The sequence below is a fragment of the Tremella mesenterica genome (genome assembly GCF_000271645.1).
Source record: "Tremella mesenterica DSM 1558 unplaced genomic scaffold TREMEscaffold_5, whole genome shotgun sequence".
In the NCBI taxonomy this organism is placed as follows: domain Eukaryota; kingdom Fungi; phylum Basidiomycota; class Tremellomycetes; order Tremellales; family Tremellaceae; genus Tremella; species Tremella mesenterica.
Window position 1 is genome coordinate 1,164,186 of NW_006711229.1, and position 13,298 is coordinate 1,177,483.

The 13,298-nt window shown below is 47.4% G+C and overlaps 5 protein-coding genes across 5 annotated transcripts; 4 read left to right on the forward strand and 1 right to left on the reverse strand.

The window, feature by feature from the left end:
• Positions 1 to 10: 10 nt before the first annotated feature.
• TREMEDRAFT_73908 (uncharacterized protein) lies at positions 11 to 4,159 on the reverse strand. The gene is made up of 7 exons (XM_007004791.1): positions 3,555 to 4,159; positions 2,984 to 3,508; positions 1,924 to 2,939; positions 1,728 to 1,877; positions 1,481 to 1,682; positions 725 to 1,308; positions 11 to 559 (listed from the first exon to the last, which is right to left on the reverse strand). The coding sequence occupies exons 1-7, from the start codon at positions 3,971 to 3,973 to the stop codon at positions 195 to 197; spliced, it is 3,261 nt and encodes a 1,086-aa protein (XP_007004853.1). The 5' UTR covers positions 3,974 to 4,159; the 3' UTR covers positions 11 to 194.
• A 210-nt stretch (positions 4,160 to 4,369) lies between these two features.
• TREMEDRAFT_73909 (uncharacterized protein) lies at positions 4,370 to 6,801 on the forward strand. Its single transcript, XM_007004792.1, has 9 exons — positions 4,370 to 4,895; positions 4,937 to 5,029; positions 5,068 to 5,375; positions 5,418 to 5,549; positions 5,601 to 5,685; positions 5,729 to 5,829; positions 5,874 to 5,907; positions 5,949 to 6,252; positions 6,309 to 6,801. The coding sequence occupies exons 1-9, from the start codon at positions 4,374 to 4,376 to the stop codon at positions 6,725 to 6,727; spliced, it is 1,998 nt and encodes a 665-aa protein (XP_007004854.1). The 5' UTR covers positions 4,370 to 4,373; the 3' UTR covers positions 6,728 to 6,801.
• A 480-nt stretch (positions 6,802 to 7,281) lies between these two features.
• TREMEDRAFT_62439 (uncharacterized protein) lies at positions 7,282 to 8,237 on the forward strand (the record flags this gene model as incomplete). The annotated part of the gene is made up of 4 exons (XM_007004652.1): positions 7,282 to 7,446; positions 7,684 to 7,760; positions 7,939 to 8,044; positions 8,184 to 8,237. 4 exons carry the CDS (start codon positions 7,282 to 7,284, stop codon positions 8,235 to 8,237), a joined length of 402 nt encoding a protein of 133 aa, XP_007004714.1.
• Positions 8,238 to 8,513: 276 nt separating this feature from the next.
• On the forward strand, positions 8,514 to 10,226 carry TREMEDRAFT_62440 (uncharacterized protein; the record flags this gene model as incomplete). Its single annotated transcript, XM_007004653.1, has 6 exons — positions 8,514 to 8,570; positions 8,647 to 8,671; positions 9,127 to 9,383; positions 9,462 to 9,538; positions 9,693 to 9,798; positions 10,074 to 10,226. The coding sequence occupies 6 exons, from the start codon at positions 8,514 to 8,516 to the stop codon at positions 10,224 to 10,226; spliced, it is 675 nt and encodes a 224-aa protein (XP_007004715.1).
• Positions 10,227 to 10,495: 269 nt separating this feature from the next.
• On the forward strand, positions 10,496 to 12,521 carry TREMEDRAFT_62441 (uncharacterized protein; the record flags this gene model as incomplete). Its single annotated transcript, XM_007004654.1, has 8 exons — positions 10,496 to 10,660; positions 10,735 to 10,811; positions 10,948 to 11,193; positions 11,327 to 11,504; positions 11,807 to 11,953; positions 12,031 to 12,107; positions 12,270 to 12,375; positions 12,468 to 12,521. The coding sequence occupies 8 exons, from the start codon at positions 10,496 to 10,498 to the stop codon at positions 12,519 to 12,521; spliced, it is 1,050 nt and encodes a 349-aa protein (XP_007004716.1).
• Between the last annotated feature and the right edge of the window lie 777 nt (positions 12,522 to 13,298).

The following is a 13,298-nucleotide window of genomic DNA, read 5'->3' on the forward strand; positions in this document are numbered from 1 at the left end:
AACAAGACTTGAACAGTATATGAAATTGCATTATGAGTACAACATTTCAACAGATATTCACATTTTTCTTCTCCACTAATCATCATTGTTCAAGTTCAATAATTGTTTAAGATCCCCTTCCTCTTAAAATCCAGTTTCACCACATATGACTCCAAACAGATCGAAATCCGTTCTCTCACTCGTGATAAGTCACATCATCTCTCTCTAAAATATATATCAAACATTGCCTCATGTCTCAGTTCACTCCCGTTTACCACTCCATAAACATGTAAGAACAAAGTCGGATACCTCGTTGTGAAATAACTTAAAAATCCAGAGGGTAAAGAACCTAAATGTCGTTTGACGGAAGGTTCGAGATCTTGATAATGATGTTTTTTATTTCTCATTGCGCGTAAAAGATCACGGACGGTATGACCTTTGTATTTCCTATATTTACCTAGGTTGTTTATGAACACTCGATCTAATCGGGTATACCAATCTGTTCCTACTATGCTCGGAGCGTCTGCTTCGAGTAAAACGAGGGTAGGGTCGGGGGGATCAAGTTCCATATTCTCAAAGCCTGTTGGTCAACGCACCTTCCCCACTCTAGTGTGGCACGTTTCTGGAGCCGCCGGGAAGGAAAAGGAGCAGAAGTAAGAGGATCAAGACTGGGATCAAGATCTTGGATGGAGGTACATAGGGGAGTAAGCAGACGGAGAAGAAGAAGAATGTATGAAACACTCACGATCCGAAGCATCACACAAAAATGATAATCTTTTCGCTGCCGTCCAAAAGAAAGGATGACTCAAACATTCCTCGGTCCCAGGACGTGTCTCTGGGTTCATAGATAACAAAGCCGTGATTAAAGCTTTTGCCTCCCATCCTTCTTCCCCTAAAATATCCAACATGGGCAAATTGACAATTTCTCCCTTCACGATATTACTCTCCCGATTGTAAGTCTCACCATAAGGGTGTTCACCAGACATCAACACCCAAAAACATAAACAACCCAACGCAAACAGATCCACGGCTTTGGTGAGTCGACGTGACTTTTTACCGCCGGATAGATCGTCCGTGGACTGTGAAAAGTCGAGAAGAGAAGTGGAAGAGGACGATGAAGAGTGTGAATGTGAAGAAGAAGGATCGAAATCTTCATTTAATCGGACTTGACCTCGAATGCATTCAGGAGCTCGCCATCCGAGTGAACCAGCGACATTGTTAGCTGTTGGAGCGAAAGAGGATTGGTCTTGTTCTAATCGACGAGCGAGACCGAAATCTGATACGAGCATACGGAGGGATCCGTCTTTGGCTTGAGATACGAGTACGTTTCTAGACCATCAGAACACTTACTCGCAAATTCCATATAGTTTTATCAATCATCACGCAAAACAGGGAAAGAAGTTAGAAGTGGGGGGTGAAAGTGGGATCCAGAGGAATGAGCATAGGATCATCTGGTGAAAAAAGGACGGTGACAGCAATGAAAATCAATAGAGACACCCACTGAGGTTTGATATCCCGATGAATGATCTTCATCGCATGCAAGTGGTTCAACCCCGACATGACTTGAACCAACGCCTTCTTCCTATCCAGTGCACTTGCCAGCTCTTGGTACTTATCCGGGCTTTCCATCAGGTCCGCCAAAGATGCCTGACACAAGTCCAGGGCGATATACAGGAAATTATCCCTTCGCTCTTGGCAGTAATCTGAGATGTCAGCTATGGCAACATTGATCATGTTCTCTCACTCACATCGAATCACATTCGGATGGTCGTCACTAGCCTGCAGTAGCTTGACCTCCTGACTCGCCAAACGAGTGAAATCACTCAAGAGCCGTTTGACTGCCACAGGTCTGCCGCCCCACGTGCCTTTCAGCACGACCGTACCGTGAGAACCGAAACCTGAGTGGTCAGCGGACCTCATATGAACGTGAGATGAATCACTGACCAATGACGGAGTCTGAAATTATTAGACTCTCCTTGTCATTTTCATCCTTCAGATTCACTGTGGACAGTTGCCGTGGTAAGTCGGGCAACGGCTTTTCACGTATATGTGGGGAAGGAGAGGTGCTGCTTCCTTCACCACGATCATCATACTCCGCTTCATCTTCACCGCCTTCCTGTTCTTCTTGACCAGGAGAATCGCGTTTCTTTTTCTTGCCCCTGACCCGCCGCCGACCGGGCTTCTTCTTGAGGACATTGCCTAATTCCAAATCCCCTGACGGGGCTAAGGTTGTCCCGTTGGAATCCCCGGTCTCCGACTTTGGCGTCTCAAAGGTGACCCCCAGCCGTTTTTGTACGACTTCCGGAGGTGTCACAACGACATTTGGTGCTTGTAGCTCTAAGACATCTTGAACAAGAAGGGGCGTCTTCTCTGTGGGCGCAGTGATGTGCTGTTGGGCTGCAGATTTGCTCCAACGGGTGATTCCTACTGCCATCGCCCCCAGCGACACCAAAGCGCCGAGCATGAACACCGGCCACATCCCTTTCACCGTTCGCCGCCCTTTCGGGCCGACATCACGATGTTCCTCAGCACCCTCGATCAAACGTACCTCTTCCTTTGGTGGATCCAGAAGGTAAGGAAGAAGCTGGTCCTGTTCGAGGACTTCCTCCGTCAGCAGAAACGAGCCATTTGCCAACGTCCCGGGCCGAGGAGGAGGGGCAAAGTTGATCAAGGGGTACGAGTCGGACGAAAGGGCATAGAGAAGCCGACGATGAGAAGAACTATCGCCCGGAACATTTCTTGTTGGGGATCGTGAGGCATTCGTGGGTTCTTCGGAAGGATCGACGGACAAAGGAAGGGCCCCGATATAAGTCGTGGGAGGTCTGTTACGTATGTCGAGCTGTGATGTTGGGACTTTCGCAGGGAGAGGGAAGAGCGACGGGAGATGAGGAGGAGGTTGAGGGACAAGTATAGGTTTGGCCCCAGACGTAAGAGGAAGAAGGATATCGTATACAGCGATTCTGGAGTTATCAGCAATGTTAGACCTAAGATATATATAACCCACCCTATACTACCAAGATTGGACACCCATCGCATTCCGCCGCCATGTTCCACACCAACAGCCACACCATCATGACCCAGCTCCACTCTCAAACGTTTGGCCTCGGTTCCATCTGCCTCCCAGAGTTGCTTTGTCATTCCGGACTTTGCCCAGTATTCCGCCATAGGCCGGTCATAGCTGTTGGGCAGGTACGTTGAGTAGACAATTTCCTGGACCCCTCTTTGGTCTCCTCGAGGTGAGCGAGCCTCTCCTGTGAGAAGTGGAGCTGGCGAGGAATGTATGGTCAGGCGATAATCTGTACGTCCGACAAAAAGAATGTCTTGGGGGTTTTGAGGGCGGCTTTCGAGATCATCAAGATCTGCATCGCATGACCCATCATCGGCAAGTTGGGATAGATTGGCAGACAGAGTAGTGAAGCAGTCCAGCTGCTGGCCGGTGCGGAGATCTAGAGTGAGAAGAGATGATTGTTTGGAGCCTGTGAAAATCCGACCGGGCGAGTGAGGAAAGGTGAATGGAGAGAGCTCGATACTTTTCCCGTCAGTTTTGATGTCCTTAAGAGTGTAAAACCTCTCACAGTTGTTCCACCGACAGAGGTAGTCGGCGTACTTTGGGGCTTTGCTTCCCATCCTCTTCTTCGAATACAAACAAGCCTCCGCTGAGCGGCTCAACGATGTATTCCTCTCCATCCACTCGCCCTCGAAACCCACCACCGACCAAAGGATCTACCCCATCGCTCAAAGTCCACCGTATCTTCCCTCCATCCCTATCTACCGCATGTAACGCGCCGTCAATGGTCGATACCAATACGAATGGTAGCAAGTCATAATCGACTTCCGGACGGGCGACGCTTGGAGTAAGATGTCTTGGGGATCGAGTAGGGGGTAGAGAAACGACTGCGGGATATGGATCGGGTACAGCTTCGCCACGGAGACAGACCAGAAGTGGTAGAATCAATATTAGGAGGTAAGCCCCAATCAAAAAGCCAGGGTTCATATTGCAAAGGTGGGTGAGAACATATCTCTCCTCAAGGTAAAGGACGGAAGGAAGGGGCCAGTGGAGCGCTCATGATCTTCTGACCGTCCTCCCAGAGGTGTGATCGAGGCTTCAGGTACCAGAATTTCTGAATGGCGTTGCTTGATAGATGGGTGAGCAGGTTATGAGGCAAGATACGACAAGAAGAACAAGAGGGAATGTAGAGGAAATATGGTCAGGAAATTCCCCTTTGTGAGTGAGGGGGCGAGAAGGGTGATTGATACTTTTGATACCGCTCCAAAATCCTTTGGGTGAGGTATAGACACGTCATGATATTAGTGCCTGGCCAAAGATTTCGTCTGGGACCAGTTTGGTGCATGTTTTCTTCACCTACTTACTTACACTTTTCCATCTTTTCGTCATGTCCACCAAGACTCGTGGTATCAAGCGACCGGGCCCGTCCAGCAATGACAGGGCAAAGTTCAAGTCTGCAAGATTCAACAAGCCATCGAGAGCTCAGAAGCCGAGTATCAAGTCCGAGAAGTCTCCTGAACATGCAGCCCCACAACGCAAGCGGCCCATCACTCAGCAGGGGATGGGCGATGAACCAGACGAGGAGGACGTAGAGTCGGACGGAATGGATGTAGACTCTTTGGATGAAAAGCCAGACGAGCTTACGAAAGACGAACCCCCCGCAGAGAAAAAGGTCAGAATGACAAAAGCCGAAAGAGCCGCTCTGCATGCTGCTCAGCCTCACCGAACAACCTTACTCCCTTCTTATCCCCTCCTCCAAGACACTCTACTACCTTTGTGGGAAAAGGCAAGACGGTCAGACCTCGCAAAAGAAGAACGCAAGACAACCATCGCCGAGCTGTGGACAGCCGCACAAGGACGAGTGGGGGAAATCTTCAGGAGTCATAAAGGGGCTCGGATCCTGCAAACGGTATGTGCAAGCTCTCAGTCGTGGGCACGGCTGACCGACCGATTGTCAAACACGGCGGGAAAGACGAGCGTCTTGGTGTCGCTATGGAACTTCAACCCCAATGGAGAGCAATGATGGAGTCCAAGTACTCAAAAGTAAGCAGCTTTTACGGGGAGATTATCGCTGACAATAGTTCCTCATTGGCAAACTCATCAGATTTTGCCCTACTATTCGACCACTTCTCATACAAGCCATATCCCCCGATCTTCTCCGCCTCCTGTCCCACGCAGAGGCCGTGCAGCCATTGGCAGATCTCTACGATTTGTACGCTACCGGTAAAGAGCGTAAGCTCCTCATCCGAGGATTTTACCCCAAGGAAGTCATCATCTTTGACGATAGCAAAGATGAGATCAAGGGTCTGGAAGAGGTGCTCTCCACTATGGGAGAGGGAACAGGAAAGGAAAGAGTACTCGATGCGGTCGGAAAGACAGTTGTGGACGTGTAAGTCAGCACTTACAAACAGAGACGTCTGCTCACGACAAGCTTCAACTCCACTCAGAAGAAAGCTTTGACTCAGCAGATCTTCCACCGCTTGGTTCTGGAATATCTCACATGCATCTATCGGTTTCTGGAAACCGAGATTGCTGAGACGAAGATGCATGAGCTGCTGTCTGCGTGAGTGATCATGCTACCTCAGTCTCGAGTGACTAGTTGCTAACCCCCAAGTGCTTTGGAAAGCTTGCCGGAAATCATTCATACGAAGGACGGATCGTCTGTCGTGCGATTCCTTATCGTCCGAGGTCATGCCAAAGTGAGTGACGTGTGGATGTTCATCCTGCGTATCTGACCCGTAGGAACGCAAACAGACACTGCAGCAACTTCGAAAGCACACAGAGGCCATCTGCAAAGATGCAGAAGCTCAATTAGTCTTGTTCACCGCCTTTGACTGTGTCGAGTCAGTGCACAATGCCACCGATGTGGAATCGTACTGACCTACAGCGACACCAAACTCATGGGCAAAACTTTCATCTCGGTAAGCTACTCCGATTTGCCCAGAATATGCTAAATGATCAGGATATCACGACCCTTTCTCACACCCTCGCTTTTGACAAAACCGGCCGTCGAGCCATGCTTTATCTCCTAGCACCTACATCAACGAGACACAATATACCGGCTGTACTTCAATCTCTCCAAGTATCCGCCACCCAAGCTACAGAGTTCGCAACGAGTAAGAAGGATCCTATCCTACGGCGAGAAGAGATCCGGGCGTATGCCAGTGAAGGACTGTTGAAAGCCGTAGAAGAGAAGGGCCCAGAGATGGTTAGAGATCCAGGCGCGGGTTTGGTTGTACAAGAAATTATGTTGTCAACTATGGGTGGTGAGTCTTCTTGGCCCAATTTCCCTTCGAGAGTCCTCGTGGACTGACGACCTTAGATAAGAGTCAAGCCATCAAGGCCCTCATTAAACCCATCTGCGGACCGTATACAGTTTCCACTGGATATCACATTCTCGACTTACCCCACGCCAGTCGAACATACAAGACCATGCTGTCAGGAGGTCACTTCAACTCTAAGTTGTCCGCTGTAGAAGTCGTCGATCAAAAGCTCCGATCAGACTTCAGTCAAGCCTTTTGGCAAGCCATCACATCGTCGGAAGCAGGAGGCGAGACAAACGTGGTCGAATTGGCCAAGGGCTCCCCGTTTATTGTTTTGGAAATGATTGGGGGACTTGAGGATGCCGGGAGACTACAAGATGTGAAGTCGGTTCTGGGAAGCAAAGATGTCAGACAGGCAATAGAGGCGGAAGGGCAAAAAGGAGCGACATTACTTGTTGAGAAATTGGCCATTCTGTGAAATGTTTCTTCGACACCATCTCGAAAATGTACATGACCGACACGTATCCATCTCAATGTGACCAGCTTAACCTGGCGTCGCATCTTCTTTGTGAATGCCCTCGATCGACTTCCAACCATAGAGGTTTACGACTTTATTGATTTCCTCATCGCTTCTGTCGTTCGGCAGTCATTGATGGTTTGCTACCAGCGCTGACACTCATGGGTCATTCTTTCCCACGTTCCGCAGACATGCCGCGCTATTACGCCTCACAAAACCTACTAGCATCACAAACTCATGGCCAGAACTTGTGGTGAATGGGGTAATCTTGAAGGCTATGACTTTTTTGTTTCTCACCTTCTAATCCTCCTTTCACCACAGAGCGACTTCTACTTTCTCAAGCATAGCATTACTAAACATTTCGGAGATGAAAAATGCTATGCTCGATTATCAGATTGGTCTTCTCTTTACTAATCCGTTCTCACTAACCTATAAAATCCTCTTCATTGCTCTCTCATCATCTCAACTCAATCGTTCATCTTTCAGCTCTTCCCACTCGCCACTCACTTATCACTATGCTCTTCAACAAACTCGCTTTCGTGTTCACGGCTCTGATTGCTATCCCGATCGCTATGGGACGAGTTTACAACATGTCGGCTCCTACCACGCTTCAAGTAGGAAAGGAATTTACGGCGGTACTGTATACCGAAGGATATATCACCAACTGGGAAGAATTCGGCGTGAGTGTAGTCCTTGCCAATCCCTCTTCATTCATGCACTCATGTTCTCCTCACTTCATCACCCGTACTACCCTCCATAACTTCTTCATTCAGACTAAAGCTGCCTTCACCCCTTCGTACTGCTCCTTGTCGAATTCCTCAAATGTCTGAACATCCCCTCGATCACCTCCAGACATTCATCGATCTTTTGAGAAGGATGTAGCATGATGTCTCGATAAACGAAATGCTAATCAGTAGGTGGTCTGGGGTCTCAAGAATAAAGCTTTCGACTGTACTATGTGTGAAGGTAGTGTGATCGGGTACGATAGTCTATAGTGAGTTTCACTCGTTCCACATCAGATATCATCCCCCTATATCTCCACCCAGCGTTACTTCTTCAATTTTACCTTGATATTCCCCGTCCATCCGGTGATTCCCAATGATGCAAAGCTCCATAATCTGTCATTCTATATGGAAGAGATCCAGAAGTAAAAGAAGACAACTAACCAATAGTAAATCCACTCCTGGCAATGACGGCAACGCTACCTATTCCGTAACCGTCCCGAATGAATTCTCTGGAGATTTCGATCTAGTGGCCGGTATCACTTATCTCACCGGGGTGAGTGATCCACCCGGTTTATCCACTTTAGACTGAGCCCCATCTTCCACTACACTATCCTTTTCCCAAGATCATGTATCTCTCTGTAGGGGGGGGTATATGTCTTTCAAGGTGAGATAAGTGTGATGCTGATTGACAGGCTTCGGGAGAACTCAGTGTTGTATTCTTCTCTCAGCCAGTGACAGTTGAATGAGGGGTGAACACATTCTACACTTTTTCTCAGGATAATGTTGTTTACCATAATCCATGGATCATATTTAAATAAGACTAGGTGATGAGAAATAGTAGCCGATTGTTGATATGCACAAGCTGTGTTGATGTTGTATCATTCTCCAAGACGTCATCGCCAATAAGGGACAGTAGTCCCTGCGCACGGTTTATCATGTTAATGTATTCCCTGACACATAAAGAGGGAAGAGTAGGTATTTTACCAACTATCAAATCATCCCAATGCGGGTCAGTCTCCGATATGAGACATGAGGCTGTAAGATTGTGTGCCGTTTTTTCAGTCCCTGGAACACTCCTGGTAAGTATGTATGTCCGGGGAACAATTGCCTAATTGCCTAATCTGATAAACATCACAGGTTGCCTGTTGGAAGTAGGTATATTATGATCTGTCAACGGATGGTGAGTCAATCAGGCTTCTCAGTCTGAATTGTGCTCGTCTTGCAACTGCAACGTGCTCGAATGACCAGAGTACGTGTGTCGTGGTGTATCACTCCTACCAGAGGAACGGATTGACGTTCCGGAGATCCACCTAAGGAATCACGCCATATTTCAACAGAGTGGGGGATTCTCTGACCTCAAAGAATGTCAAGGATCTTGTGTTCCAAGATTACTTTGGGGACCCGAGGATCATTGATGAGTGGGGGATTCATTCCCCCCACGACTATTCGAGAGGCGATCAGGCTGTATCTGTTCTCGATTTCCATCCGGGAAGTGTAGCGACGATACTTTGGCTGCCTGTCCTCTGTGGCTCCGTGGAGTTCGTCCGCACCTTAGAACTCGAGGGATCCAGGGAAAGATGACCGGCTGTACGTTTCCACGACGCATACAGTCCTCGGCAGAAGAGCTGTCTCTAGGAACTCGAATACCTGCGTGGATATTTGCAGACCTCTTGGAGTCGTTTTATACTATAAGCTCCACCCTCAGCTTGATTCCCTCGACATTCACAATGCTCTCCACAAGATTCCTTCCTCTACTTGCCATTCAAACTCTGGTTTCCGCGTCTTACTATCAAGTCAACAATGTCATCGCCCCTTTAACGATCAAAGCCGGAGAAGAATTCTCAGCGACTCTGGTCATTGAGGAGATAAACTATTTCACCTTGCCTCTCAGTGTAAGTAAACTATCAAAAACACCTATTTGATTGTCCGCGCACTTTCTAGACTGTAGTGAGTTACTCCCTGACAAGCAGGTGGCATGGGGTTTATCCGATTCCACCACTCAAAGTGGCTACAACCCTGGAATCCTGCTAGAAGTTGATACTCTCTTGTGCGTAACAGTCGCTTCTCATTTCACGCTCTGTCCAGTCTGACCGTACCTGTTTCTGACCACCTGAAGGAAACATGGGAGAACGTATCATCCTCACTCATCTTTGTATAGCAGCTATCAATACATATGAAAATTACCAGCAATTAACTACCAGTCACAAACTTCACCAAGGAGTTCGAGAGGTCGATTACAACTTGACCGCTCCGACAGAGCTTTTTGGTCCTTACACTTTGATTGCCTTTATCACGTGTGAACAGGATGTAAGTCATGTACATTCTAGTTTCTTGCCTCCCCGGGAGTGGTGTATGCCTCTCGTCAGATAATTCAGGATCATACTCCCGATTGATTGAGTTAGGACGAGGTGGCACGCCGAGACAAAAAACTAATGGCAGTACGAACACCAAGTGACTATCAATCAATTCGCGTGGGATCTCACGATCGAATAGCTCTAATTTTTGTACTATTTGTTCATGATGTGTATGAAGTTCATGCAGCAGTTGATGATTATCCTGGTCCAGAGACACTAATGTAGAAGAGATCCACCTACAAAATCGCGCCATATTTCAACATAGTGGGTAACGGCTTGTGCTCATACGTCTTTGAAGATCACAGACTCCCCGATAGTTTTAGGGACCCGAGGATCATCGGTGATGCTGATCCATTTGAAGCAAACGTTTCCGAGGAATGATGTTCTCACAGAAGATCGAGCAACCCTGGAACTCGGCTGTTACCCGGGACGAGGATTGAGAGTACTTTGACTGCCTATCTCTTGTGATGACCTACCATAGAATCTCACGGATCATTTGCCATACTCGGCAGAAGGAAAGACTGTCTGTCGGGTCCGCCAGTACGAAAAGATCGGGAATAAAACGTACTACTTATTTTAACCCTACTTCACCGCTGGGGTCGTCATATACATAAGTTTGAACACCATATCAATCTTCTTGAACTTTCACAATGCTTTGGACAAAGGTCTTCTCTCTGTTAGCCATTCAAACTCTAGTATTTGCGTCGTACTATCAAGTTGGCAACCTCACCGGCCCTTCAACAATCAAAGCCGGGAAGAAGTTCACCGCTACTCTAATCATTTACGAGGTCTCCTTCTTTGACGTGGATCTTAGCGTAAGTCACGTAACAGTACTTTTCACCTGACTGTCCATGCTATTCCGTCTGATAAATCATTTGTTGATGAGTAGGTAGCATGGGGTCTGGTAGATCCGTCCGCTGAAGATGTCTACAACTTCGGGATCTTACTAGGTGTTGATACTCTCATGTGCGTATTCTTAACTTACTCTCCCTTGTATCCCTCTTCCGGGCCACCTAACCTCTGTACTTATTGAAAAAGTGGGGAATTTGAGTAATACTCCCTACAGTATGATATATAGGAGAGGAGAATGATTGACCAACAGTCATAAACTTTCGGCTGGAGTTCATCAAGTAAACTACACTTTGACAACCCCAACAGAGCTCTTAGGTCCTTACACATTGGCCGCTTACGTTACACGTGAAGCTGGAGTGAGTAAACTTCCCTTTTATACCCCATTACAACTGCCTTCTACTCCTCATGAGCATTCATCTGAGCTTAGACTCACTATGACCGGTTGGAACAAAGAACGAAGTGCGAAGATAGAAATTGATGACAGCTGGACCACGACGTGAGCGTTAACCAATATAATTGGTACTTGACGGTCGAATAGCTATGAGTATGGCACCGTGTCTGGTGATGAGCATGAATGTTATCTTTTGTTACGGTCACCTGATTATAGCAAGAGCTCGGACTGGAGATAGGAAAGCAATGGGCGTGTATGACATTTGGCCTAGCACCTCTCTGTTAAATCTTATGCCTCGGGCAGCTAAAAAGGGACACGAGATTATGACCCCAATCAGGGCCGACCACCACCACCACACCTTTGACTTGTTGGAGAGAGATTATCCCGAGAGTCACCAAGATGGGCCCAAACAACTCGTAAGTTGGCAGTTCCGCGCAGTAAGCCGCAAAGTATGGGGCAACATGTGTAACAGGTGAAATATGAAGCTAAAAGCCAGATTCAGTGGATCAACTGATCGTAACGACCCACGGTGCCATCGGGCTATCCGATACATGTGGAATTCTACAAGCGATGGCGGATTATAAAGCTGTGTAACTCCTCGCTACCTAATTCCTTCAACGTACTGTACCCCTTTACAAAAGCGTCAACACGGACTAACAAGCTCCCCTTCTCTCTTAAACAATCAAACACATAATTTGATATCATACTTCTTCTCAAGATCACTTCAGTGTTGGCAGTCCTCACTAGTGTGTTTGCAACCTACCGTGTGGGCAACCTTACGGCTCCGAGTACTATCCGCCAAGGCCAACAATTCACTGCTACCCTCTACACTGAGGTTATCTCCGGTTACTGGGTAGATCTAAGCGTGAGTGTTGGATACTGATGATCTTGAATATCCATCTATCCACTACCCTATAGAGACAGAGGAAAGCTGACCAGCAGGTTGTATGGGGTCTCGTAGCTCCGGACAACCAGGATGACTTCTCCATCGGGACATTGATCGGTGTCAATGTGTTATAGTCAGTTTTTATATGCCTTCTTTCACATCTCATTCTCTCCTCTTCCACATTGACTCCATGTGTCAGACGTGCTCGTATCACTCATCAATCCCGGACAACACACATAAAATCTTTGCTGGTCTTCGTAGGCGGACCGTTGAAAGCTGTGTCACTGACCAGAAGTCCAACCTTTCCCCATGGGCCGGGCCAGAAGACGTTTCAATTATCCGTTCCCCAAGGTATTCATGGTCCTTACACTCTAAGAGCACTTCTTCCTTATGACAGCGCAGTGAGTAGAGTTCTCCCCCATGCTACACACATTTCACGTAGTCAGAGTACCACCATGGTGATATTCGATGAGGATGGTGTTGACGTTTACAGGAAAACCACGAATTTAGTCTCAACCAGCTCAATTGGGATTTGACCATTTTGTAGGCTTGATTTTTTGTGTGAATAATCTTGTCTACAGGTACAAACTCGAATGAATCACTCATTGAAATGATCATTTGATGTGTCTAAAGAAGAAATCCTTAACGGAACTTTTGATGTTACAAAGTGATGATGATGTGGTCGACCTAAAACTCCTACACGAGGGTAGAAACCGACTGGTGTCAATCTTGAAAGCGCATCATTCACCTGTCTGCCTGCCTTCTATGGACCTGTGGATTTCTTACTATTGGTTTCTACGTGGTGGATGTTCCCTATGCAGAGCACTTGCAGGACTGTTTGTCAGTGGTTGAAGGGACCAATGTTGGCTCAAAATCGCCACAAGGAGGACGTCAAACGTGACAGACTTAGACCCAAGACGTGTCAAAGACACCCGTTAATTTCACGACTATTTTCACGATTGAGATTTTCAATTAAGATGTCAGACCCATGCGGACAGTCGGGCATCAATGTCCGGTTCAATCTCAATATATTACATCTCTCATTCAGGCCCTGCACATCTGTCCAGAGCACCATGCAGCGACTAGAAGGCGATGAGTCAAATCAGACAGCGGAAGCAACACTCAGCACGAGCACTCCAGATCTTCCACACAAACTGACCCCCGTCGGCTTGTTTGATGCTTCCCGTGAGGGAGACTTGTACAAGAAGTTAGCAAGATTGACTACTATTAGAGCAAAATAATTGTTTCCCAACTTGTCTCAACATTCTTTGGTGTGATCACCAAACCTCTTCTCAGTATTAAGTAAGGCAAAATCCGTTAGTTC

What these genes read in the sequence shown, in the direction of transcription:
- TREMEDRAFT_73909 (XM_007004792.1), top strand. Translation starts at nt 4,374, where the DNA reads ATGTCCACCAAGACTCGTGGTATCAAGCGACCGGGCCCGTCCAGCAAT. An exon ending in TGGAGTCCAAGTACTCAAAA is followed by an intron (nt 5,030 to 5,067) that starts GTAAGCAGCTTT and finishes CGCTGACAATAG; the next exon opens with TTCCTCATTGGCAAACTCAT. An exon ending in TCGTCCGAGGTCATGCCAAA is followed by an intron (nt 5,686 to 5,728) that starts GTGAGTGACGTG and finishes TCTGACCCGTAG; the next exon opens with GAACGCAAACAGACACTGCA.
- TREMEDRAFT_73908 (XM_007004791.1), bottom strand. Translation starts at nt 3,973, where the DNA reads ATGAACCCTGGCTTTTTGATTGGGGCTTACCTCCTAATATTGATTCTA. An exon ending in CCTCTGTCGGTGGAACAACT is followed by an intron (nt 3,509 to 3,554) that starts GTGAGAGGTTTT and finishes TGACGGGAAAAG; the next exon opens with TATCGAGCTCTCTCCATTCA. An exon ending in AATTTCAGACTCCGTCATTG is followed by an intron (nt 1,878 to 1,923) that starts GTCAGTGATTCA and finishes CTGACCACTCAG; the next exon opens with GTTTCGGTTCTCACGGTACG.